Below are 24,971 nucleotides of genomic sequence, written 5' to 3' on the forward strand. Positions count from 1 at the left end.
GCGTGCCCTGATTACAGGAGGAGAGATGCTCTGAATTAAAGGGGATGTGAGGCGGGAGGCTGGATGCTTCTCAGAACATGTAGGGCGATCAGGGAGGAGCGCTTCATAAAAAGCCAGCAGCTCTGTCGTGTAATGCTCCAGTCCAGCCTGTGAGGAGCTGAGAGCAGACAGGGTGCAGCAGCAGCAGCAGCAGCAGCAGCAGCATCGGGGAGTCAGACATCTGCAACTCCAGGAAGAGCAGCTGGGAGGCCCCTTCAAGGCAGGTAGGATGCTTCAAGCTGTGCAACAACAACAGATAGCTCGATCTGCTTCTTCAGAGGACTATATTTAGCCTTATAGGTGGGACTGAAAGGATGGCATCCAACTTTTTTTTTTGTCTTGTTTACAAATATGCTCTACAGCTAATAATAGGAGTGAGCCAAAAAAGTTTCCTTTGCTGTCTGAAAATGTCAGTGGATATAATAATGCGAGCCTAAAATAGCCTGTTTCTGAACGATAGCCTGTAGGAAACCATGCGTATCTTTCTAATAAATCTGGCTTCTTTTTTTTTTCTTTAATAAATGTTCTGTTAATAGCTCCGAGAGAAACTAGAGGGCTTAATTACAGGATGACCTGATGCCCCACCCAGCCTCAATTGGAAGCTGGTGTTTAACACTGTGTGGGGCTACTGTGCTCACAGCCCAAAAGTAAACTTCAGATGTGGCTGTGGGGCCCACATGAAGTGTGACAAACTGCCACCCTGTAATACAGGAGAGGCAGAGGAGACACCCAGCCCTGAGTATCCAGCAGCCCACATCTGCTTACACAGTGGAACCCACAAGATTAGAGGTTAGTCCTCACATGCTGGGGACTATTTTTGTTTTGAGCTGTTTGAAATATTGGACCTCTTTTTAGGGTTAGAATGGGATTGGCTGAGCAGCTTCAGGTGGCGTTGTTGTTCTTCTTTACTGTTTGGGCTTTAGGTGTGCCACAGCCACACAATGTGCTGAGAATTTATCATTATCGCAATCCACACGTGCAGCGTCCAAGGCCCTGGGAAGTGAGGGTGCAGAGGGTGCTGCAGCACTCCCTAGTGAATGCACAAGGACGTGTGTCCAAAAATGAATAAAACTAGATTTCCCCAGTGGTGTATAAGCTTGAACTCCAATAGTATTTCGATATTATAGTTTTGTAAAATGTGCTGAAATACAAAACTAAATTAGAAGCGTGCACATTATGAAATATGCAAATGTATCAAATTTAAAATAAGTAAAATGTGCAAAATTATGAAATGGAAGCTAGTCCAGTTGCAGGCATGCCGCGCATTTCTTCACAGCATTTCTTCTTTTTGCCGCTAACTGCCCTGACAGCACACCGCAGTCAGTTCAGACGTTAGTGGTAGAAAAACAAACCGTAAGTCTCATGAGTGGCACGATGACTAAACAGAAAGAGAGAAGTGAGAAAAGTGGGGTTTTATTACAACAGACGGTACCACAAGTTCGTGTTCATTAATAAGGTGCAGACGCATCGTATGATGACTGGTTTACGGTTTTGCTGCTACAGGTAAGTTTCAAAATGTGCAAACCCCCCCAAGGCTAGAAATGCCATTACTGTGTAAAAGCTGCATGTTTTGGTCTATTTTAGCCACTCATGTAGCCAAACATTCAGCTCATTCAAAAGATGGTGCCAATGACTTTTGGAGGGTTTTATTTTTTGTAACTTTTATACTTTTAAAAATATTTTACTTTATTTACATTTTTCCCATATCAACATATTGAGAAGTCTTCACTTACTTCAAGCTTCATTAAGAGAACTTCCTAATTCTCCTAGAAATCTGCTTCAGCATGGTGTTTATGTCCTCTTATGCTACTTTTAGCTACTGTTCTGCTAATTTGAGGGTTTAGCCACATTTCTGCCTCTTTTAGCTTGCCTTTTGTAACTTTTAATTTGTAGCTAGCCTTCAGCTGCTTTTGACTTTTAACTATCGTCCTGCTCTTTTAAAACTTTAACTAATCTTTTGCTGTTTGTGGCTAGCTTTTAACCACTTTTAGCCAGAATTTTAATATTTTAAGCTTTTAGCAAGCCTTTTGCTATGTTTAACTTCTTTATAGCCTTTTCAGAGTCTTTGCTAGCCTTTTGCTGCCTTTAGCTTTCAGCCAGCCTTTTGCTATTTTTACTTTTAGCTGACTTTTTTTCTACTTTCAGCTTTTAGTTAGGCATTTGTTACATTTTGATTTTGGCTAGCCTTTTGCTACTTGTAGCTAGCATTTTGATACTTTTGGCTTTAAACTAGCATTTAGCAACTTTTAGCTTTCAGCTAGTTTTCTGCTTCTTTTAGCTTTAACAATTTTGTTCCAGTTTTTTTCAGGAAATGTCAGCAATGTCATTCAGTACCCAGCATTTTCACTGTATTTTTGCAGAAAATGTGATGTCTCTAGTTCACATCTGACAGGCATCCCAAGCAAACCTGATAAACACGTATGTAATCTGCTGCGACTTGTGTTAGGCAGCAGTAAAAGTTTTAGGCAACTGTTGACCAGGACTGCAAATCAAATGGCTTTCAGCTCAGCCTGATGTACAATACAGCTTCACGTTTGTTTCTTGAGTTTTCTCGTATGAATTGCTCTCTTCAGGTCTCTCCTGAAGAGAGCAATTCTGCTGAGTTAATATTTAGTTTATGACTTTCTGAATTAATCAAAGTCTGTTTGCCTTCTATCACTGTAACGGATTTCTGTAACTTTACAGTGAATTTCAGCAGTGTCTTGCTGTATTTCATAATAACTAGAAAGTACTGTTGAATAACTACACTTAACATATTCATTTACAGTTAATTTAGTTTGTTAAGCAGTAACAGTAAACAATTGTAATTCATCTCAATTTAACAGCATAATACAGTATTTTATTTTTTCAAGCTGTGGACAAAAACAATCCTTTACTAGTCCCACCATTCTCCGTGAGCAAGCGTTTTACTGTTGTTGTTGCTATTTTACCTCAACTTTATACTTTATCCAGCAATTGAGGTTATGGTCATTATTTCACAAAGACCTGACAATAAGGTCTGTGAATTAAAAAAACATTTTACTGAATCTGTATTCTCTCTTTTTTGTAAATTTAAAATAAATTTGTGAATTTGCAGATTTCATTATCTTTTGTAAACTGATGTGCACATTTTGTAAAATTACAACAAAAACTAACAGCTTACTGTTATCCAATATACAGTAATATACTGTACATGAATCATAAAATAATGGTACAATGCTGTTGTCTCATCTAACGGTAATTTACTGGTATTTAAATGTTAATTTACTGTAATTCAATTTACAGCAATAAAATAAATTACAGTAAATGAACTGTAAAAAAACCTCTAAATTAAATTGCCAGTAATTTATTGTTTTTCTTATTTGAAATCCACTACGTATATGTAAGCATTTAGAATGACTAAGTAATTGAGAGTCTGCTTTGACAGATTGCAGAAATCCAACAATACCCATCAGCGAGGACTGTGGCCCTTGCTGGGCTGATGGTTATTACCAGCCAGTGTAAGAGCTGCCTTTGGCTGCTAAGAAGTGACCGTTGAATTAAAGGCTATTATACGGTTTGCACTTAAAGCGTTCTTTAGTCGGGCCCTTCAAGTGTAACAGAGGTTTAAAGTGGCTTTTAATGCTTTCTTCCATTTGTTTTCAACATGTCCGACTGTGGCTTTCTGGAGTCCAACCATGCTGCGAGCTCAGATTTAAGCAGATCTTCTAGTCAAGTTTGAGAACACTTGACCATTATTTCGCCTTTATACAAGAGCTGCTCCAAGAGATTTATACATCTGCGTAATACTGAGTACTGATAATACTGATCGTCACTCACCACCATGAAAGATGGGTGATGATAGATTGCCTGTGTGTTTTGTATGGCTGCTAGCAGAATATCTCATGAACCAGAGGATGGATTTTAATGAAATTCTCAGAAAGTAAGCAACTGATTAACTTGGTTTCCATGGTTAATTGACCATAACCAACACAAAGATAGCTATAATGTTGTTAATTTTTCAAATATTGAGCTAAAATCTGGTGTAGTAGGAGCTAAAAATAATCAGCTTATTGTTTTACAACAACATAGTAACATAATAAGCATGCTTCTATAGGCCTTTGGCCATTACAATCCTAAAAATATGTTTCTTAAAATATTTATAGCTTTCATTTGTGTAAGCATGTCGTATCCTGTGTTTGTAACAAAGTGTTTTACACTCAGTCTGTCGCTCCAGCGTTTTTACTTCAGCGGGGCAGTGAATGTTTGTTCCCCTGCTCAGCTCATCCTTGAGTTTCAGTGGGTTTATTCAGGGCAGGGCCACTTCCAGTGGCGTTTATTTTCCGCCCTCACTTTGATGAGGACGGTCTACGTGATGCAGAGACGAGAAATGACTGGCCAGCGAAAGCGACGTGTTATTATAAGGACCCCAAAATAGAGAGAAAAACCTTGGTTCTCCCAGAGTAAAACACAGCCCTGGAAGCAACTGGTGGACCTGTCCTGAAATAGCCTGACAGCGTGGAGGCAGCCAAGTTCTTCATTACAACTGCCTGTTGCCGTGTGGAAAAGGGTTTTTTTTATTTCAGTTTTCCAGCACCACCCATCCTCTCTGAATGCTTGGTGCTCCAGTGGGAAAATACAGCGCGCTTATGGAAAACGAGTCCAAAGCGGAAAATGTTCGCGAGAATTTAACGCCAGATATTTGATTCAGAAAATAATCACATGAACGATACATCCTCTGCAGTCAACCAACATGAAATATGTCGGATCAAAAATGTGCATCAAAGGCTGAAAGAAAAATGTACATTTCACACAACACCGCATTGTAATTAACCTATAATGTCTTTTTTTCTCTTTTTTCTCTTGTCAAATTCTCTTGTATCCTATGAGCCATTAAAGCCTATCACAAGTTGGTTCCTTCATTTATCCATTAGCCCAGGGTTGGTCAGGGCATTCTGCTGTTGTCCTTTTTGCTCTCAAAACAGATTACGAGGAAACCCGATACATTCAGCAGCTCTCTTGAGCACAAACATTTTTAGATCTATCTTTTCTCCTGATGTTTTTTTTATTTTACCCCCGCCCCAAACGTAAAGTAGCATTCTGCGTGAATCCCAGAGGAAATCCGTTTCGATGTATTTCAGCCCTGATAGCAACATCCCTTAAATCTGTTAATGGGGCTTTTAAAGGCACTGAAGTCCTTTCAGGCAGCAGTGCACTCCCGCTCGGGTCATTAACTGACAACAGCACAACAATAGCACAACTTTCCTGATTTTGTTTATTTTCTGGGTGCCATTAGAACCTCCTCAAAACAAGTTTTATGGCATCTCACAGAAATAGTATCCTAAATGTGTTCACAGACCAAATTCAATCAGGGTTTTGTGGAAAAGGTTGCAAACGGTCAATAGCTTACCTGTTGTAGATGGCTTTTTTGAGCAGCCTCGGTTTGGGGAGACAGTTTAATTCTGACCACATTGATGGGCTAGTGGCTAGTCAGAGCAGAACCAAGACCGAAGTGAACATCAAACATCAGAATCTGATGGTAAGAAGACCGAAGCCACAAGACATGGGTGGAGCGTTAAGCTCTCATGTGGAGCTTTAACTCTCTCTGAGGAGAAGTTATCAGTATTATACATTTGGCGTCAGCTTACATTTAACAGAATACAAAAACTGTCTGAAACCAGAAGCCTACCTCTTCATGTATTACAAAGAAAATCATTATCATGACTTATTTTCAGTACCTTCATGTTTACATTCATTATGATTTTAGCTCTTTCACACGTTCGGTTCAGCTTGGCTCCAACCTTTTTGTCCTTTTTCTCTCTTGGCAGCTAAAAACCTCCACTCCTGTTGGTGGGCAGAGCAGGAACCTATGGCGTCAAGGGAGCATCCCAATACCGGCGACTGTGCCGCTGACCATCTGAACTCAGGAATGGAGGGTGGTTCTGCTCCCAGCACAACAAAACCCTGCCCCGTCCACGCGCCAGGCGGCGAGGACTCAACGAGAGGTTTTCGGAAAGGCATAACCCGGCACAACGACTACGTGAAGATCCCCGTGCCGGAGTCCAAAGTCAACCCTCTGCCCTCGGAGTGGTGGAAGACGGTGATCGCTTTCTTTTACGCCACTTTCAACTTGGTCTTGACAACGATCGTCATCACAGTTGTGCACGAGAGGGTCCCGCCCAAGGAGAGCAATCCGCCTCTTCCTGATAAGTTCTTCGACTACATTGACAGAGTCAAGTGGGCGTTTACAGTAACGGAGGTCAACGGGATCGTGTTGCTGACCATTTGGTTGATCCAGTTGGTCTTTTTTAAACACAGGTAAACACCATCTGTCATGCTACGCACAACACAAGCATGTGTTTTTATTTTTAAAGAGAGATGTAGTAGTTTCTGTGGCATGTTCGTACCATGACTTATAAACAAAAGCACACATATAGGTTAAATGAGGGGAGAAGTTTTTTTTTCCGTGCAAGAAGAATAAAGTTGGTTGAGGTTTAATATTTATTTGTGCTGGGTGCATGACTGGAGAGTTCTTGGCTCGTGTTTCCAAATTATTCAGAAAGTTCTTGGAGTTAGTTTAGCTGTGATTTTCTCTGCAATAAAGATTTCCTTATATGAACTATCTAACATAAATGCCTTTAGTTTGAATTTTAGAGCTGCCAGTCATTCACACTTTATAGAGTTTTTCTCATTTTATCAGCGCGTGTCATTAAAATCTTATAGGTTTAATAATGTTTGCACTGTGTAAGATTTTGGTGTAACGTAAATCTAGGTTAATAGAACCTAATTTGTTTTATAGCTAATCTGCCTCGGGTTTGGCAAGAAGTTGACCTAAATGTCTCCTGTCCTCCAGCATTTTCTATATTTGAGTAAATATGTTGTATAAATTTTGTACACCTCATTAATTACAGCTGAAAACTGTGTTGATGGAAATGTTAAAGCAGCAGTTCACATCTTTTGAAATGGGATTCTGTGAAAAGGTTATCAACTTTTTTTTTTACTTGTTGTAGACCGCTTGTTGAAACGGTGGCGAAGTCAGAAATTTGTTTACAGTTTTCATCTAATTGAAGGTGAATGGGCCAATGGAACAATGTTTATTTGCATGTTTTCCCTTGTTGTCCATAGCAGTGGTTCTCATGTAATGTGAAACTGACGATGAGATGAAAGGTTCATGAAATAATGTTTGCACAAACCTATATTAAATGTTTGAGATGGCAGTCACTCACTTTAGTTTTGGCTCCAATTAGATTAGCCAGTCAGAATTAAACTAATTCTCTCCACACTCTTGTTGCTCAAAGAGCTGTGTACAACAGGTAATGTATTATTTATTCAAAACCTTTCTGCAGAACCCGACTTCATCAGGTCTGAACTGTCTCTTTCACACTCTCGGTGGTGACTGTTTCGTTCCCGTTCACAGATCAATAGCAATGAGACGGTTCCTCTTCCTCATCGGCACCCTGTACTTGTACCGTTGTGTGACGATGTACGTCACCACCTTGCCTGTGCCTGGCATGCACATGAACTGCGCTCCCAAGGTGAGTGGCAAATGAAAACCAGAGGCAACCCTGTGGAATCTGTAGGACCGGGAATCCACACCAGCATAAATCTGTAGGACTTGTTTTGCGCAGCAGTGCAAGAGAAGCAGCTTGTGGGAAAAAGGCCATTTCAGCTTTCACTGCTCCCGGTGGACCAGCAGCACCGAGGAGCCTCGGAGTCCGAGCAAAAACATTGTGGTGTACGGTGGAAAAATGCTGTAGAAGTCTTTGTTTTCTAGTAATTTCCTGCTCACATTGTCATCATGAGCTTGCCAAGTAAGCAGTTCTTAGAAAAAAGAAACAAAGAAGTAAGCATGATTTGAAAAAAAAAAAAAATCATTACGTGTTGTCAGATGTGAAGGTGAGCTGCTTTTGGTCAGGCAGAACAAACAGTTCCAAAACTCATTTTGATTTTAAAATTTGCAAAAAAAAAAAAAATTGTTGTTGGAAAAGACAAATAAATGGAAGCAAGTATTCTTTGCTGCTTTAAGGTGAGAGTTCAGATCTTTTGAACTGAGGTTCTATGGAAAAGGTATCCCCTACAGAAAAACATCACGTGTAAAAATATGCCAAATTAACATGTCAAATACATTTTGATTGGCATGTTTCTGGTGTTAACGCATTAATTTCCCATATGTAAAAGCATGTTTTTACATATGAGAACGTGTTAAATTAACATGGGAAGCATATGTGAAACATGTGAAATACATGTTTTGCACATTTCCTGTGATTTGGGAACATGTTCTTGTAATCAAGAGTGGTCCCATGATCCTCCATGTGGTCAGATGGGAAAACCTGATCAGTTTTGACTGGAGAGTGCTCGACTCGTGTTTCCAAATTACTCAGAAAGTATATCCTCTATTTCTCCATAGTGAGGTTGTAAAAGAGCTATCTACACCAGGAAAGATATTATTTGCCCCTAACTTTCCCACAGAGCCCCACTTCAGAAAACTCTAAACTATCGCTTCAGTTTGACAACAAATCCAGTGCAGACCTCCGTCTTTACTCCCTTCCTGTTCCCTCTCAGCTTCAGGGAGACACGCAGGCCAAAATCCAGCGAGTTTTACGGCTGATTTCAGGCGGGGGCCTCTCCATGACAAACTCCCATCTGTTGTGCGGAGACTTCCTCTACAGCGGACACACAGTGATGCTCACCCTCACTTACCTGTTCATCAAAGAGTGTGAGTACTCCAAAGATTGCTCGCCTGGAATAATTCATGAGCTTTTTCCCATTAATATTTAATGAAATACTGAATGAAGCACTTTATTCTCATTGTGTAAGACACACTGGGAGGTTGTTGGGTTTTTTTTCGTTTTTTTTACATAGAGCTGCATTTTTTGTTTTACTGTCAGAAATTTAAAATTTGACACTTTGAGTTAAAGATATGACATTCTTGGTGTATGTTTTGGAACAGGCTGTGTGCTGAATATTTGTCTTAGTTTCACCAAGTCTCTCTGTATATTTTTCTTTTAGTAAAGTCGTCGAAGAACAGATCACTTATCGGTGTTGTTGTGAACACTGACTCTTGTCCTCCGTTCCCTTCAGACTCCCCTCGGTCGTTTTGGTGGTATCATCTCATGTGCTGGCTGCTGAGTGCTGTCGGTGTGGTCTGCATCTTGGTGGCACACGAACACTACAGTGTGGATGTGGTTGTGGCCTACTTTATCACTTCTCGGCTGTTCTGGTGGTATCACACCATGGCCAACTTACAGGTCAGAGCACAAAAATGGCTAACAGTTTGTATGTTTCTGTCCAAGTGTGTGTGTGTGTGTGTGAAAGAGAGAGAGAGTGAAATTCTTTTTGGATTTTAAAATTTGAAACATTTTATTTTACATACATAGTCTGCGAAAATGCTGTCTTTCTCTCTCAAAATGTTCAGTTTGCCCCCTCTAGTGGGCATAATAACAGGCTTGAACTGAAGAGGGGGGCTAAATGATCTCTTGTTTCATTAAGAACACAAAACTGCCTTTACAGAGAATAAAACACCTCATTTCACTAAGCAAGTGATTAAGAGCATCACCTGTGACTTATAGGTTTCAGTCTGCAACAAATTATCCAGCTCCAACTGATGCATCGATCAGCTTCTCATTGCTTGGACATTTGTGTTAGATGCTAAATCCTGTTGTTATGGAAATTATTTTTCTATGTTTCAGAAATATGAAATTACTGGTCAACATTAAGCAGACAAGACACCTTTATAGGTGGTTAAAATCACTAAAACTGAGTGTAAAGTGTGCATGTGATTATTAAAACCTAAAAAGATAGGGGCAAACCCACAGAACTCTCAGAAGAATGTTTTCACACTCATGTTGAAAAAAAAAACTTAATATATTGGGACTAAATAGCTTAAAACTGCTTATCGGCAAAGCAATTAAAACTAAAGTCTCAAGGGGTGATAAAGGGTCATGTGGTTTGATGTTTTTCCATTAATTCTACTCTAGAGTGGTGGTGCCATCATGGTAAATGGTGTACCTTATCATGCTACAAACCTTTGAAAACAGTCTTAAACATCTGAGGTTTTGGTTCATACGTTTTTTGTTTTCTTTTTCTTATTTGATGACACGGGTATATTCCAAGCCGACAATGCCAGGATTTGTTGAGCTCAGATAGTGAAAGAGTGGCTCAGGGTGCACTAGACACTGTTTTCACACATGATATCAAAATAAACTAAAATGGATGAAGTGACTCCATTATCTACCACTGTCCAAAGCTGAAGCCAAGATGTCAGTTTTTTGTTTGTTTGTTTGTTTTTGGTCCCTGCCATGTTTTATTTTTGGAGCCAGAGTCTGCCCACTAGGAATGTACTGTGCCATCGATATGAAAGTTGTGCCTACACACCCTCCCAACTCACTAACAGGTCGTCACATTGTCAATCACAGTGAAACACGACACACTGAAGTCTCAAATAAGTAATTAAAACTAAATGTAAATAAGCAGAAATGCATATTTGAGCATACAGCAGTAAAGTAAACACTGCATTAATCAACAAAAATTAACACCTGGAAAAATGACCTGAAATGTGTTTTTATTAATTAGTCAGAAAAATGTGCTATTTGTTTACATTAAGGGGCAGGACTTAAAGGTTGTACTGCAACCAGCCACTAGGGGGCGTTTGTACTTTGTGGCTTACACCTTCCTTCTCTCTTGTTATAATATATAATATTGAAATTCTTAAAATGTGATGGGAAAACACTTTAAATGCTAGTTTACCTTTCTCATCATCAGTACAAGATCTCAAAAATTTAATGCAACTCAGAACCGACAGAAATGTTGGGACATTGCATGAACTTGTGATAACAAAGCATCTGTCAGTGCATGACATAGAAAAAAAACAAATGTGGTCCAACAAAATATTAACAAGTCTTCTTTTTTTTAAATTTTAAAAATAACTTGTGCTAATTTTTATTTTGGATGTCAGTAACACTGTTTTAAAGAGTACAGGGGAGCATTTTAATACAAGATTTCAGATGCTCAACCATTAGAAGCCATCCTAACATAGACAAACTACAAATCTCTGCTTGTTACAGACATGTTTATTAAAATGACTCTTATATCTCAACAGACTCTGAAATGCTCGCCCGACAACTACCTCACCAACACCTGGTGGAACCCCCTGTTTAACTTGTTCGAGAGGAACGTCCAAACCTCGGTGTCGTGCTCCTACGGCTGGCCCATCACCTGGCCCCCCGCCTGCCTGAAGAGCCCCTGCAAGAAGTACTCCATGGTGCAGAGCACACGAGAGGAGTGACCACGCTAAATAACCCACTAAAGTGGTTTTTATTTGTTGAATGACAGGAACCGAAAGCGTACTTAATGCACAGTTGCGTCCTAATGTCTCTATTTTTTTGCCACTGTGATTTATTTATGAAGCAAAGTGCGGAGTCGTTGCTGTTTTTTGACTTTTCCTCATGAAGGGCCAGTTTATCTTTGCAGCATACTTCCAGGTTTGTCGCTCGTACTTGATGTTGATCTTGGACCTGCCACCGTAGCTCCTCCATGTTAAACATTTGGATTATTTTTACCTCAATACATCAGTGTACTTTAAACCACAAGGTGCCTTAGTGTGTTCAACATCCGTAGATGTACCACAGATGCCATTCTCGGTCTTTGTGTTGTTGTTTTTTATGTGCTTTATTATCATTTTGTATTCATGTTCGTAGCCATGAATTTAAACAACCAAGCTTTAGTCTTGACATTGTAACGTTGTATTAAAGCAAAGTCGAGCTTCAGCGTGCTGCTTTTGTTTCATTAAGTAGTAAATCAAACCAAATTGTTTGTGTTATAAACTGAAACTATAAAATATTTTTGCTCAACTTTAATTTTCCCACTTTGAAGTTCATTTCTAGTCTCTGTAGACAATGCATTCAATTCTGACAAACACCATCCAAACAAAACAATGAATAACCGATTTAAAATGTTGTAAACTAAACCATTTAAAAAGTGAGTTGTTTAATTCTCTAGGGCAGCAATGATTTCATATGAACATTAAGCTATTAAAGAGCAAATTAAAGGACTTGCACAGATTTTAAGTATGATTAGAGAAGGAACAATAACTATACACCTGTGTAAAAAATCTAACTTTTCAGTGTAAACTATCTGGTAAAATTTGGGGAGTTGTTTTCCAATTTATTCATAAAATATTTATCAGATGTCTGATCTTTAATGCAAGGAATAATTCAGATTAGTTTTTCCCTGGTCTACCACATCATTACTAGGCAAGTAAAGGTAGCTTTATTCGTACGGCACATTACAGCAACAGGGACTGTTTCTGGGACTGATGAGACCAAACCAAACTGGAGCTTTTGGCCACCTATTCCGAACCATATGGGTTCTTTCATTCTGACTTTCATTGAAAATAGCTCTGGCTCTTTAGTAGGAAGTCGTGCTGGGTTCAAAGCCAAAAAAAAACTAATTAAAACAAAAGAAACACAGTAAGGAGTAATTAGTAATAAATAAATATATAAGTACTAAATAAGTCATTTCTTGGTGCCTTTTTTCCAAGTACCACTGTCTGCAGCCTGAAGCCTGCAAGACAAAGATCAGGGCAGTAAAAGCCCAGGCGCAGCGGCGGCAGCCAATAGGAACACAGCACCAGAATAACATTTACTTGCACGGGACAACAACAACACAGAGAGAGCGCGAGCTCGGCACGGAGGCGTACGCTCCGCTTCAGGAGATGTCCTGCGGTCTCTAGCCGCTCGTTCGCTCCTGCTCCTCTTGAACTCGGCCGCCATGGACACGCTCTCGTGGCTGGGGCACGTCACGCTGTCGCCTTCCCACGTAGTGCCCTTAGCGGTCTTCCTGCTGGCCTTTTACCTGGCCGCTTTCTATCGGAGGCGGGCGGGCGCGTACACAAACATCCCTCCGGGTCCGAAGCCGTGGCCCGTCGTCGGCAACTTCGGCGGCTTCCTCGTGCCCCCAGCTCTGAGGGGCAGGTTCGGACAGCGGCGCGACCACGTCAGCGTCATGGAGGCTTTGACGTCCCAAGCCGACCTGTACGGCAACATCTACAGCCTGTTCGTGGGTAGTCAGCTGGCGGTCGTGCTGAATGGATATGAAGTGGTGAGGGACGCTCTGTCGAACCATCCCGACGTGTTCTCAGACAGACCGGACGTGCCCTCCATCTCCATCCTGACGAAGCGCAGAGGTACGTTACTGCTTGCGTTAAAGGATTAGTTCCTCTAATTTTTCTAGGGTGTTCACAGACTCTTAACACAGAAGCAAGAATATGGAAAATAAATTGTAAGGTTTTAAATGTCAGGAATAAAAGTGGGTTCTAAAACTACTTAAATCTAACCTGAAGTGTATGAAAAGCACACACAACAGATTCCACTATGCAATAAATTAATTATTGCTCATTGCCTCTATAAAAGCAGGAGTTTGGGCTGTTCGCTGCTCTGAGTCATACAGGTGTGTGTTAGTACAATGCCAGGGCGGAAAGGCATCAGCAGGGACCTTAGAGAAGTGATTTTGCTGCCCCATCAACTTGGGAAGGGTTAAAGGTCATGTTCAAGTCAATGCAGAGTCCATCATTCCACTGTGAGAACGATTATTTCGCAAGAGGAAAGCATTTGAAGCAGCCGCCATTCTTCACAGGAGTGGACATCGTAGGAAATTCACCCTAAGGTCAGACTGTGCAATGCTCAGAGAAATTGCAAAAAATTCTACTGGCCTCAGTTAGCAGGTTAAATGTTCACATCAGGACAATCAGAGAAAGACTGAGTGAGGATGACTTGTTATCTCCAGAAAAAACACGACTTGGATTTTGGAAAGTTTCGTCTAAATGGACCACAAGACGTCTGGAGCAATGTCTTCTGAGCAAACGAGGCCAAAGTAGAAATGTGGGGTGCAGTGTAACGCACAGCAACACATTTAACCAAAACTGAACACACAGCACGTCAACACAAACATGTTACACCAACTGTGAAGCACGGTGGCGCAGGTTGATGATCCGGGCTTGTTTTTTGCAGCCACGGGATCAGGGCACCTCGCAGTCGTTGAGTCTCTCTCTTCCAAAATATTCCAGACTCAAATGCGAGGCCATCTGTTTTGACAGCCGAAGCTCGGCTGTCGCAAGGGTCATGATTCAGCAGGACAATGATCCCAAAACTGCAACAGAACGCCTGAAATAAGATAAAAATAAAAAAAAGAATAAATAGATCCAGGTGTTGCAATGGTCCAGTCAAAGTCCATACATGAGTGAAAGGTTGTGGTGGGACCATGGCGCAGAAACTAATGTCTCCAAACCTCAATGAACTGAAGCAGCGTTGAAAAGAAGAGAAGAGAATACTGCACCGACGTAAGCGTCAAGTATAAACGCCTCCACCGCTCGCTCAGGTCTGCTCGCCGTGCACAGAGCTCTGCGCAACACGACTATAACTGAGCCTTTGTAGTTTACCAAAGTCGTACTAAAACATCACGACTTCTTACATATATAAGGTGCTCCGGACTGTAAGGCGCACGGTTGAAGGCTTTGAAGTGTGCTTTAAAGTTCAAAAAATACGGTAGCTTTTCAGGTGGTTGGCACGGATGCCTCGAAGCAGAACGGCTGCAGGTGCAAATCTCTGCAGTGGTCTTTCTGAGTGGAGGTAATCATAACTCCTACATCTACAGCCTATCACCTTTAAGAGATAACTTCGTTTGAGATGGCTGCTACAGCTAACGGACATTAGCCAACACAAAAACGGCTCTAACTGAAAGATAAGTGACGTGAGCTATTCTTCTCCCCCCCCAACCCTCTTCTTGTTTATCGTCAGGAATCGTCTTTGCGCCGTACGGGCCAGTGTGGCGAAAGCAGCGCAAGTTCTGCCACACAACGCTGCGAAGCTTCGGCCTGGGAAAGCTGAGCTTGGAGCCCTGCATCCAGCGAGGCCTGGTCACCATCAAGGCCGAGCTGCTGAGGCTGAACGGGGAGAGCGGCGGCACCGGCGTGGACCCGGCTCCGCTGATCAGCAACGCCGTGTCCAACGTCGTCTGCTCGCTCATACTCGGCCAGCGCTTCCACCACGGGGATCCCGAGTTCCGCGCCATCCTGGGCCTGATGGCGCGCGGCCTGGAGATCTGCATCAACAGCGCCGCCATCCTCATCAACGTCTGCTCCCTCCTCTACTATCTGCCGTTCGGGGTCTTCAAGGAGTTGCGGCAGGTGGAGCGGGACATCACGGTGTTCCTCAAGAGGATCATCGCAAATCACCGGGAGACGTTAGATCCCGAAAACCCCAGGGATCTCGCAGACATGTACCTGATAGAGATGCTGGCGCGGCGGGCTGCGGGAGAGGAGGACAGCAGCTTCACAGAGGATTATCTCTTTTATATCATCGGAGACCTCTTCATTGCTGGCACTGACACCACAACTAATTCAGTTTTATGGACTCTGCTCTATATGGCCTTATATCCGGACGTTCAAGGTAAAAGCAGCAGCAGTCCAGTTGGTTTATTTATTTATTTGTTTATTTTTTTGCAGACAGTATTACAGTGTGACCCCTGTGAATCCAATGAAAACAAACCTACAACCCCAAATACAGAAAAGTGGTAACTTTGTGTAAAATGTACATAAAAACAAATCAATGGTTTGCAAATCTCATAAACCCATATTTTACTCTTAACAGTAAACATATCGAGGGGGATGCTGAATTTGGCAGCAGCCACACATTAAGATGTGTTGAACAAGACTTTCAGATTTTTTTTTCTGCTGAATAGTTATATTTTTTTAGACTTGGCACTTCCTCTGTCCGGTTTCTCCCACACTTTAAAGGACAGAAACACCACAGTGTTAATAGCTTCTCTCTAATAGTTTGTTAGGGATCACTTTCTTGGGGGAAAAATACTATTAAAATACTGTTACATGCAGTTTTATGCTGACCAAAAGAGTAGATCAGAATACTGTCATTCTATTAAATTCAGTGGTGCTTTATTGTCAATTAAATATTATTTGTTACAGTTCCAAAGGTAATGTTTAGTTCCTGAAAAAAAAAAATCATATGTTTTTAGGCAAAAAAAAAAACATGCTCTTTCAGCGAAATAACTCCTGTCAGTTAACTGGTTTTAATATTTCTGAGACACTCGAGGAAAAGTTTGATGGTTCCATCATGTTTTCTACACCGTAAAAAAAATTATCGGTAAAAACAAAACAAATCCTGTACATTACAGGCTGCAGTTTTCCCATTTCTCAGTAGCGTTGCTGTAAAACTAACTTTAGCAGCACGTCAGTAATGTATCACTACATACAGTCGTATCATTTGCTCCTGTTGTATCAGGTCAGCAGTCAGAGCAGAGAGACGAGCCGAGCCGACCGGACCGAAGCTTTAAACCCAACCACACGGTACTGAGTGGACGCCAAACATCACAGGGAAAAAAAAATCACATTTAAGATGATTTCATACTATTGAAGCTAAAATAAAAGAAAAACTAAATAAGATATTACTCTCAAATCACGAAGAGTCTTTCATTTCAAGATGAAGGACCTTTTTACAGTAAGCTAGTGTTACTATAGTTTGATTTTACAGCAGCCTAATATTTTCCCAGAGTGCACTGTGAATTTACAGTAACCTTCCCATCAGAGTGTGCACAGTGCTGTTGTGAGTAGAGTAAAGAAGTGTTGAAAAAAAGACTAATTTATTGTTAAAACGGCGAGAATCGCTTACAGCATGTGTTCATGTGATTTATTGTGAAAATGTCAGGGTTCTGTGGGAACCCTCGTCTCCTTTACTTCCTGCTTTCAGGGCTGCTTGTTTTCGATGAGGTGTCAGAACTGGTTTCTGTTTGCAGACAAAGTCCAGGCAGAGATAGACAAAGTTGTGGGCAGACGGCGGCTCCCGTCCGTGACCGACAGAGGAAGTCTGCCCTTCACCGAAGCCACCATCATGGAAGTGCAGCGGCTGGCCGTGGTGGTTCCTCTCAGTGTTCCTCACATGGCCTCAGAGACAACAGGTCTCCACAATCTGACACAAAAGGAAAAGCAGCAGCTCTCGTAACCGACGTGTAACCCGTCCTCCGACCTTCTCTCTTCCCTGCAGAGTTCAGAGGCTACACGATTCCCAAAGGAACGGTTATTTTCCCCAACCTGTATTCGGTGCACAGGGACCCCGCCGTGTGGGACGAGCCGGACTCTTTTAACCCCACGCGCTTCTTGGATGACGAAGGCAAGCTGCTTAAGAAGGAGTTCTTCATACCGTTCGGCATCGGTACGATCCCCCCCCCCTGCCTGCGTGAGTCTTTTGAGTCCTTTCAGAGTGCGAGCAGAGACGTAACGGTGCCTCCCCCCCCAGGTCGTCGGGTCTGCATGGGTGAGCAGCTGGCTAAGATGGAGCTCTTCCTGACCGTCACCGGGTTGCTGCAGTCCTTCCGGTTCAGACTGCCGGACGGGACGCCGCCTCCGTCCCTGCAGGGGCGCTTCGGGCTGACGATGGCGCCGTGTCCCTTCAGGGTGTGCGTGAACGATCGGAGCGAGGACAGAGGAACACACGTCATCTAGGCAGGACCCAGAGATGAGGATTCAAGTCTCCTAATGGGACAGATGCAGTATCTAGTTTTTAGTCGTATATAGATTTATATTTTTATACCCAAAGAGTGGCACTTCTGTACGGTTGACATCCCAAATCACTTTATTATTAAGTCATTGGAAGATTCTTGTCCTCATTCCAGTAGAAAGTCATGAAATGAGACTGATCAGAGAGTCAAAAGTAAGATTTTACAAAATTAATTTGGTGCACTTTTAATATTTATTCTAAAAAATGCTTTCTTCTCAAAGCACTTTTTGCAAAATATTTAACTTATAGATGGGTAAAACATTTCATCATAGTCTTATTTTATGACCTGCTCTTCGTGCGGGTTTTACTAAAACTTTTTGCACAAATGCATATTAAAGAAAGGTTTTTATTTTTCTACTCCAGAGAGTAAAAAGAAAAAAATGTTCATTTGGCTTTTTGGAGACATTTGAATACCAGGAGATTATCATAAGGAACTGTGTTAAAATTGTGACTATAATTATTGTGTGTTTAGCATTATTTTTAAAAATAAGTTTTTTTGTTACCTAATGTAAGTTTTTAACATCTTAGAGAGAAATGTTGACAAAAAAAAGACTTTGTTTCAGATGATGAGAAGTGATAATGTCAGGAAAATTAAGGTATTAATATTATTATTTTGTAAACAAAGCCAAAGGGAAACTGAGTGGCTCTATAAAAACAATAAATGATGAAATTAAACAGTTTTATCGAATTGTCTTTTCTTATGCCAGAACATTAAAAAGGAGTGGAGTTCTTTATCAGACCAGCAGAGGTCAGTGTTGTTTGTTTTATAGACTGGAAGGTTTCTTATAGTTTTAGAAACAGTCAACTTCCAGTCAGACTGAAAGTTGACTCCACATTCTTTTATTCTTTAAAGGGACTTCTGTGTATTTAGTTAGCTGCTAATACATGTCTAACTGAGGTGAATACAACCAAACACATTTAAATTAATCAGCTTGTCATTTTTTTAATTATTCATGCTTGAAGTCATGCTTTATCATATCTATATTTATAGTCTCATTCATGACAGATTGTACCTGTACGTGGTGCTGTTCAAACCTCGATGTCTATCTTTAAGAAGAAAAAAAAAATCTCCCAAACAACTGGACAGATTTTAATGAAACCCTCAGAAAGTAATCATTACATCTACAACAGATTAACTTAAGGAGTCAATCCTATTCAAGATGGCCACCACCTCTAGCTGACCTCAGCCAGCACAAAAATGACAACATTTCAGTCAGTTTTACAGATATTGACTTAAAATTCGGAGCGGTAGTAGCTGAGAGGCAACCTTAACACATACACTGAAGTCTAACACAGAAGATCTTTGTTTAAAATGTTACTTTTACCTACTGGGATCAGCTCCGTCTGTTAGCAAAATATCTCATGAACCACTGGATGTGTTTAAATAAAGCTTTAGAATGTAATCGTTGGACGCAGTATTACTTCATATGTTTTCTTTTTTTAAGAATATATAATAAAGTGATCTGTCACTGTCTAAACCTTCATAAAACTTTAAAAACCCCTAAAACTCTATTTAAACAGGACAAAGTGCAGTTATAAAAGTCAAATTCTGACATTATTTTAAGACAAAATTATAATTACATTGCATGATTTTAAAGTTTTTGTAATGTAACAGAAAGGAAATGTGAGATTGCAGGACTTTGTTTAGTTTATTTAAGATTATTTCAATATTTTTCTTTTGTTGGCTAACAATAAACAGTTCAGCACTTGAAGAAGAAAAAGCAAATTTGTAGCTATTTTCTACTATAGAGTGAAAAGCCTGTTGAAGATGCTGTGCAGAAAACAGAAAGTTTTCTCTAAATCAAATTTTAAACAGAAATAAGTTGGATAATTAAAATCAAATTCATAAATAGAAGTATCTCCATGGGATGAATCGAGAATCTGGGTTTTGCCGACTTCCACGCTTCCTCCTCCCGTCCACCAGGGGGCGGCGCCGAGTCGCAGCTCTGAGCGCCCACCGTGATTACAACAAGCGAAGAAGAAGCGGCTCTGTTTTCCTGCAGCCCTCGGCCGACCTTCAGCGGTTCCACAGACCATGTCGTTCCTCTGCCAGCCCGTCAGCAGAGCCTTCTCGTCCTCGGCGCTCCGGAGCTCCGTCTTCAAACATGTCACGGTCATCGGAGGGGGGCTGATGGGGGCGGGAATCGCACAGGTGAGACACAACCCCCCCCCCCCCCNCCCCTGAGAGCCTTAACACCCGAGCTGCAGGGTGTCCGCGACTGTCCACAGGGCTGCAAGACACCTTGCAGTCTGAGCTCAATCTCAAGCTGAAGTTTCCCACCGGTTTCCTAGTTTTTGCCAAGTTTCTGCTTTTAGCTTTTAGCTAAAATTGTTCAACCTTTGCCCCATGATTGAGCCAAATTTTGGTCATTAACTGGGTTACATTTGTGCAGTTTCTTCTCCAAAAGGAGTGGCTGATTAAAAGGGGGGAATGCAATCAAATCTATTGACTGTCTGACAAGATCAGCAGTAAAAATCAATGCAGAGATGTTAGATTTCACAATAAAGTCCTCTTTGTTAGTTAAAGGGAAACAAGGAAGGCTGGGTTCATTTACTGTATGTGTATCTTAATATTTTTGACCACCTCATTAAAGTTGTGAGGGTTTTTTTTCTTCTGGTCTGTAGAAGATTTCAGAGGATGTTGGTTTAAAAAAGGTTGAATCATTTCTAAATAATCGGATGACATTTGTTTAAACATATCAGGACAGTGAAAAGGACTAAAGGTAAAATGACCAAGTGGTGGAGAGCAGACAAAGGTAAACCACACCCTAATTCAGGGCTGTTCAACTAGAGGCCCCGGGGCCATATCGGACCCGTGGGTGAGCTCAGTCCAGCCCGCCGATGAGTTCATTTGAAATTAAACTAGACTTTTATTCAGAACCAAAAAAAAAGACAAACATTTCCATCAGAGAGGCGATCCTGTTAAATAGATGATCTGTGACAGGGCTGTATGACTCAACCCACCTGACTGTGAGTTCATTTAAAACAAAACTAGATTTTGAATTGTAAATTAAAGGTACCCAATGAGCATAGATGAAATCTGTAGCTTTTCACTTGTTTGTAAAAGTTGGAGTCTTCTCACCGTATGACGTCTCTCACTGTGTTTGTAAGAAGAACAGAGGGAAAAAAACATTCCATATTTTACAGTTTGAGCCCTAAACGTTCACAGTGAAGTTTAAAAGCAGCTGAGTTGTCTTGACCTGTTCTCTGCGGTGCAGGTGGCTGCGTCCACTGGCCACACGGTGACCCTGGTGGACGTGTCTGAAGACGTCCTGAAGAAGACCGTCAAAGGGATTGAAGGAAGCCTCCAGAGAGTGGCCAAGAAGAAGTTTGCAGACAAACCCGAGGTGAGTGAGCGGCTGGAGCGGGACCGGTGAGGAATTTGCCTCAGTTCTGCAGTGATTCTGTAATATTATTTTTTCTTTTTTTTGTCCAGGCAGGTGAGGAATTCGTCCGGAAGGTCCTGCAGAGCATCTCCACCTCGACAGACGCTGCCTCTGCAGCTCAGACGTCGGATCTTGTGTTGGAGGCCATTGTTGAAAACCTACAAGTCAAGCAGGAGCTTTTTGGGCGCCTGGACAAGCTGGCGCCTGTGTGAGTACTGCCGAGAGGGAACAGCGGGTGGGTGGGCTGCAAACGGTGGGAGTTTCCTGCACGAATAGGGACTGAAACATCAGAGTTTCACGTCGGCCATTAAAAACAGTACTCAATGTTGCTGGGAATTGTGGGTAAATGATGTTCTGAGATCACAAGTGGAAAACCACAAACATTTGTGCCTTTTTCTATATTAATGAGAAACATTAAGTTTGTAAAAACGAAAACGAAAAAAAAGCCAGTTAGAACGCTCAAGCTTAAAGCAACAGTTCAGATCTTTTAAAGTGTGGTTTTGCAGAAAAACTTGGGAACAATAGTTATCTTACCTGTTGTAGATAACTCTTTGAATGACCTCAGTCTGATCGGACTGATGGGCTCATGACTAGTCTGAGTGAGCCCTTCTCAGTCTCTTTTACCAAACAGAAGAGCTATAGGCGACAGGTAAGATGCTGTTTGTTCATAACCACTTCCAAAGCTCTGCCCCCCTGTGGTGTGGTGGGAGGATCATGGTTGGGTCTAGTTTTGCTGAGTTTGAGTCAGAATACTAAATTAAAAAAACAAACAAACAAAAAAGTTACATAATATGTATATGCAAAAGAATTTAGACAAAAGGATGAAGGTCACACTTTGCATTTTGTTAATGTTAGATATAAAAAAAAGAAACTTATAGTATAAAATGTATTTTTTTGTTACGTTTGTGAAAATCTGATGTTACGGATCATATTTCCTGTGAAGTGTTGACAAACGTAAAACATGTCCAAACAGTTCGGCACCACTTTATGATCTTAAAACACAACAAAAACAAACGTTCTCAGGCTTTAGTTTTCACTGCTCTCTAGAATGTTTGTTTGTTTGTTTGTTTTGTTGTCGTAGGCACACCATCTTTGCCAGCAACACGTCCTCGCTGCCCATCATGGACATCGCCAGTTCCACCAGCAGGCTGGACAGATTCGGGGGCCTTCACTTTTTTAACCCCGTCCCCATGATGAAGCTCGTAGAGGTGAGGCCCAGATCAGATCTGTGGCTGCATTTTGTTCGTTTCTCCGTTTATTCTTGACTCTGTGTACGACAGTACAGAAGCTGAGGGCGGCCATGCTGCCTGCAGGTATTCATTTGGACGTGGTTTTCTTGATGTCCTCTCTTTTTAGTTTACTTTAATCATTCCCTGGAGAAATCGGTCTCATTTTCTTCACGTAAAAAAACGTTCTTGTGTTCTGCCCCATTTCATTTTTTAGCATTTGCTGATCAAACAGAGCAGAAATCGACCCGTTTGGGGGGGGAAAAAAGGCCTTGTCTAATTTTATTTTCTGAAAATTTTGACATTGTCTAAATCAGAGGTCCCCAATCCCCGGGCTGTGGACCGGTACCGGTCCGTGAAGCTAAAAAGGTTGGGGTCCGCTGGTCTAAATACTACTTAATTTTCTTATCCTATTAAGAACCTGAAATCGTAAAATAAATATTTGAGCTGTAAAATGTAAATTATCAGTTTTGTGTTATCTTTCATGTTTAGTTGTAACTCATTTTTTGTTTTTGCTTTAAACGAGTTCAACTATTAGAATCAAACCTAAAACTCCTCCGCAGGTCGTGGGAACCTCGGCGACGAGTCAAGAGACCTTCGACTCCCTCCTGAACTTCAGCAAAGCTCTTGGGAAAACCCCGGTGTCCTGCAAGGTGAGCGGACCTGACAGGAGCAAACACAGAAGAGCGACGGTGTTGTGTGTGTTTGTTCATCTCACGTTTCTTCCCCCAGGATACGCCTGGATTCATCGTGAACCGCCTCTTAGTTCCCTACATGATGGAGGCCATCCGGTTGCACGAGAGAGGTGAATTATTAATGGAACTCCAGCAGCTGCGTTTCTCTGAACTTTAATGTTAAATTGTTAAATTCGGTTCCGCGCCCCCGCGTTTCTCCTCCAGGTCACGGATCCAAAGAAGACATCGACGTTGCTATGAAACTCGGTGCCGGGTATCCCATGGGCCCCTTCGAGCTGTGTGACTATGTGGGGCTGGACACAATGAAGTTCATTATAGATGGTGAGTAAGACGAATGTTCTGATTGAGCGGGCGTTGAGTGCGGCGTACCTCAAGGTTCAATTCTCGGTCCGGTTTTATTCGGTTTTCACACGCTCGTCCTTTTTTTTCCAAATCAGGGGAGCTGCTTGCTGTTTTTATGCTCCAATGAAATAGAACAATACCAGAGAAGCCCTGACTCGAAAAACTTTTATTAATTTTGTCGTGACTTATTTCGGCGTGGCGTTTCATGCATTTCAAAATTATTTTTGCTCTCGTCGGAAAGCCCACCGAAGAGCTGCCGTGCCGTGAAATGTGCAGCGTGAAGAGGTACACGAAGCCACCTGTAACCGAGCTCCTTCCCTCTCTGCGTCTTCAGGGTGGAGCGCAAACAATCCCGCCGACCCGCTCTTCGCCCAGAGCGAGCTGCTGAACGGGCTGGTCGCGGAGGGCAAGCTTGGCAAGAAGACTGGAGAGGGATTCTACAAGTACAAGTAACTGAATACGAACATGTGGGCATCACTGTTGGAGCAGCTGAGAAATGTGTGTTTAAAGTGCCTGGGACAATGTTTTTGCTTTCATTTTTGTCCACTGAAGGATTTGGATTTGATTAAACACAATTTCCAAAACCTGGTGTTGGTGCGGTGTTTGTTAAAGTACTTGTATTTACCTCCACTTTTATTAACCTACGGTGGCCCTGAAGTGCAAACCGCATCAACAAATCACTCAACGAAACTACAAATTTAAAAACCCATCACATTATTATTATTATTGTGGGCGGCAGTGATTCTGTAACCGGAGGGTTGCCGGTTCGAGCCCCCACTCCGTCCGTCTCAGCCGTTGTGTCCTTGTGCAAGACACTTCACCCGTCTTGCCTACTGGTGGTGGTCAGAGGACTCGATGGCGCCGGTGTGATGGCAGCCTCATCTCTGTCAGCCCGTCCCAGAGCAGCTGTGGCTACAATGTAGCTCACCACCATCAGTGTGTGAATGAATGGGTGAATGATTGTAGTGTGAAGCGCTTTGGGGTCCTTGGACTAGATAAAGCTCTATACAAGTGCAAGCCGTTTACCATTAACCTACAGGAAGAGGTGGGAAACATCACTGATTGAACGATGGTGCCATTTGGCTTTCCAACCTGAAACTTGGTGATTAGTCCCGAGCGTGCCCAGTAGCGCCTTGTATGCATGTCCTGACTCAAAATATCCCTGGATAGCGGCAGCTACGGCTACGTTTGGGTCACTGGTAACGTTTCAAAAACGCCTTACAGGCTAACAGAATAACTTCTGGTTCAAAAGTTGTTTTGTTCTCAGCCCCGCTCAGACTAGCCATTAGCTCGTCGGTCAGATCAGAATGAAACTTTTTTGTTTTTTTATTTCTACCAAAGCAGTGAACTCCACACAAACAAACATTTACTATCTGTGATTACACGTCACAGAGTGAGCATCTTCTGTGCATGTTTGTAGATTTTTGTGAGGCTTTTGATGCTTTTACCCAAACCAGAAAGAGACAAAAGAGAAAAGACAAGAAGAAAAAGTTGCTCAGCCACGATCCAAGTATGACTTAGCACGAGATGAACACAAGATGGGGCTGTTTTATTAAAAAAAAGGGTGCCTTTAGGCACGAGTCAGACTGACACTAAGTTGTTTTTTTTTTTTAATCTAGACTAATCAACGTTTTGTCTGCTTCAAATTTATTCATATTTCTTGAAGTGAAACTATGAACTTATTCTTAAGTTTGCCTTTATCACCAACCATCTTAAAGTGTTAAGAGTTTTAATTGCCGTTCAGGACGATCTGTGTCACAG

The 24,971-nt window shown here is 41.7% G+C and overlaps 3 protein-coding genes across 4 annotated transcripts; all 3 read left to right on the forward strand.

The window, feature by feature from the left end:
- The first annotated feature begins 116 nt into the window (after positions 1–116).
- Positions 117–11,762, forward strand: sgms2a (sphingomyelin synthase 2a). 2 transcript variants are annotated; one of them, XM_017437686.3, is made up of 6 exons: positions 117–263; positions 5,826–6,315; positions 7,415–7,532; positions 8,560–8,713; positions 9,079–9,245; positions 11,096–11,762. In XM_017437686.3, exons 2-6 carry the CDS (start codon positions 5,867–5,869, stop codon positions 11,279–11,281), a joined length of 1,074 nt encoding a protein of 357 aa, XP_017293175.1. In that variant the 5' UTR covers positions 117–263; positions 5,826–5,866; the 3' UTR covers positions 11,282–11,762. The 2 variants fall into 2 exon arrangements, with proteins under 2 accessions (XP_017293175.1, XP_037830871.1); XM_037974943.1 differs by having other exon boundaries at positions 138–259.
- Positions 11,763–12,652: 890 nt separating this feature from the next.
- On the forward strand, positions 12,653–18,243 carry LOC108233799 (cytochrome P450 2U1). Its single transcript, XM_017412525.3, has 5 exons — positions 12,653–13,180; positions 14,790–15,440; positions 16,801–16,962; positions 17,049–17,216; positions 17,301–18,243. The coding sequence occupies exons 1-5, from the start codon at positions 12,766–12,768 to the stop codon at positions 17,504–17,506; spliced, it is 1,602 nt and encodes a 533-aa protein (XP_017268014.1). The 5' UTR covers positions 12,653–12,765; the 3' UTR covers positions 17,507–18,243.
- Positions 18,244–19,596: 1,353 nt separating this feature from the next.
- Positions 19,597–23,794, forward strand: hadh (hydroxyacyl-CoA dehydrogenase). The gene is made up of 8 exons (XM_017415487.3): positions 19,597–19,713; positions 20,780–20,908; positions 20,998–21,155; positions 22,029–22,155; positions 22,737–22,826; positions 22,906–22,978; positions 23,073–23,189; positions 23,545–23,794. Exons 1-8 carry the CDS (start codon positions 19,597–19,599, stop codon positions 23,661–23,663), a joined length of 930 nt encoding a protein of 309 aa, XP_017270976.1. The 3' UTR covers positions 23,664–23,794.
- The last annotated feature ends 1,177 nt before the right edge of the window (positions 23,795–24,971 follow it).

This window comes from Kryptolebias marmoratus, linkage group LG3, assembly GCF_001649575.2.
Source record: "Kryptolebias marmoratus isolate JLee-2015 linkage group LG3, ASM164957v2, whole genome shotgun sequence".
Taxonomy (NCBI): domain Eukaryota; kingdom Metazoa; phylum Chordata; class Actinopteri; order Cyprinodontiformes; family Rivulidae; genus Kryptolebias; species Kryptolebias marmoratus.

What these genes read in the sequence shown, in the direction of transcription:
- sgms2a (XM_017437686.3), top strand. Translation starts at nt 5,867, where the DNA reads ATGGCGTCAAGGGAGCATCCCAATACCGGCGACTGTGCCGCTGACCAT. An exon ending in TTGGTCTTTTTTAAACACAG is followed by an intron (nt 6,316 to 7,414) that starts GTAAACACCATC and finishes TCCCGTTCACAG; the next exon opens with ATCAATAGCAATGAGACGGT. An exon ending in ACATGAACTGCGCTCCCAAG is followed by an intron (nt 7,533 to 8,559) that starts GTGAGTGGCAAA and finishes GTTCCCTCTCAG; the next exon opens with CTTCAGGGAGACACGCAGGC.
- LOC108233799 (XM_017412525.3), top strand. Translation starts at nt 12,766, where the DNA reads ATGGACACGCTCTCGTGGCTGGGGCACGTCACGCTGTCGCCTTCCCAC. An exon ending in CTTATATCCGGACGTTCAAG is followed by an intron (nt 15,441 to 16,800) that starts GTAAAAGCAGCA and finishes TTCTGTTTGCAG; the next exon opens with ACAAAGTCCAGGCAGAGATA. An exon ending in CTTCATACCGTTCGGCATCG is followed by an intron (nt 17,217 to 17,300) that starts GTACGATCCCCC and finishes CTCCCCCCCCAG; the next exon opens with GTCGTCGGGTCTGCATGGGT.
- hadh (XM_017415487.3), top strand. Translation starts at nt 19,597, where the DNA reads ATGTCGTTCCTCTGCCAGCCCGTCAGCAGAGCCTTCTCGTCCTCGGCG. An exon ending in CCATGATGAAGCTCGTAGAG is followed by an intron (nt 22,156 to 22,736) that starts GTGAGGCCCAGA and finishes ACTCCTCCGCAG; the next exon opens with GTCGTGGGAACCTCGGCGAC. An exon ending in CATCCGGTTGCACGAGAGAG is followed by an intron (nt 22,979 to 23,072) that starts GTGAATTATTAA and finishes TTTCTCCTCCAG; the next exon opens with GTCACGGATCCAAAGAAGAC.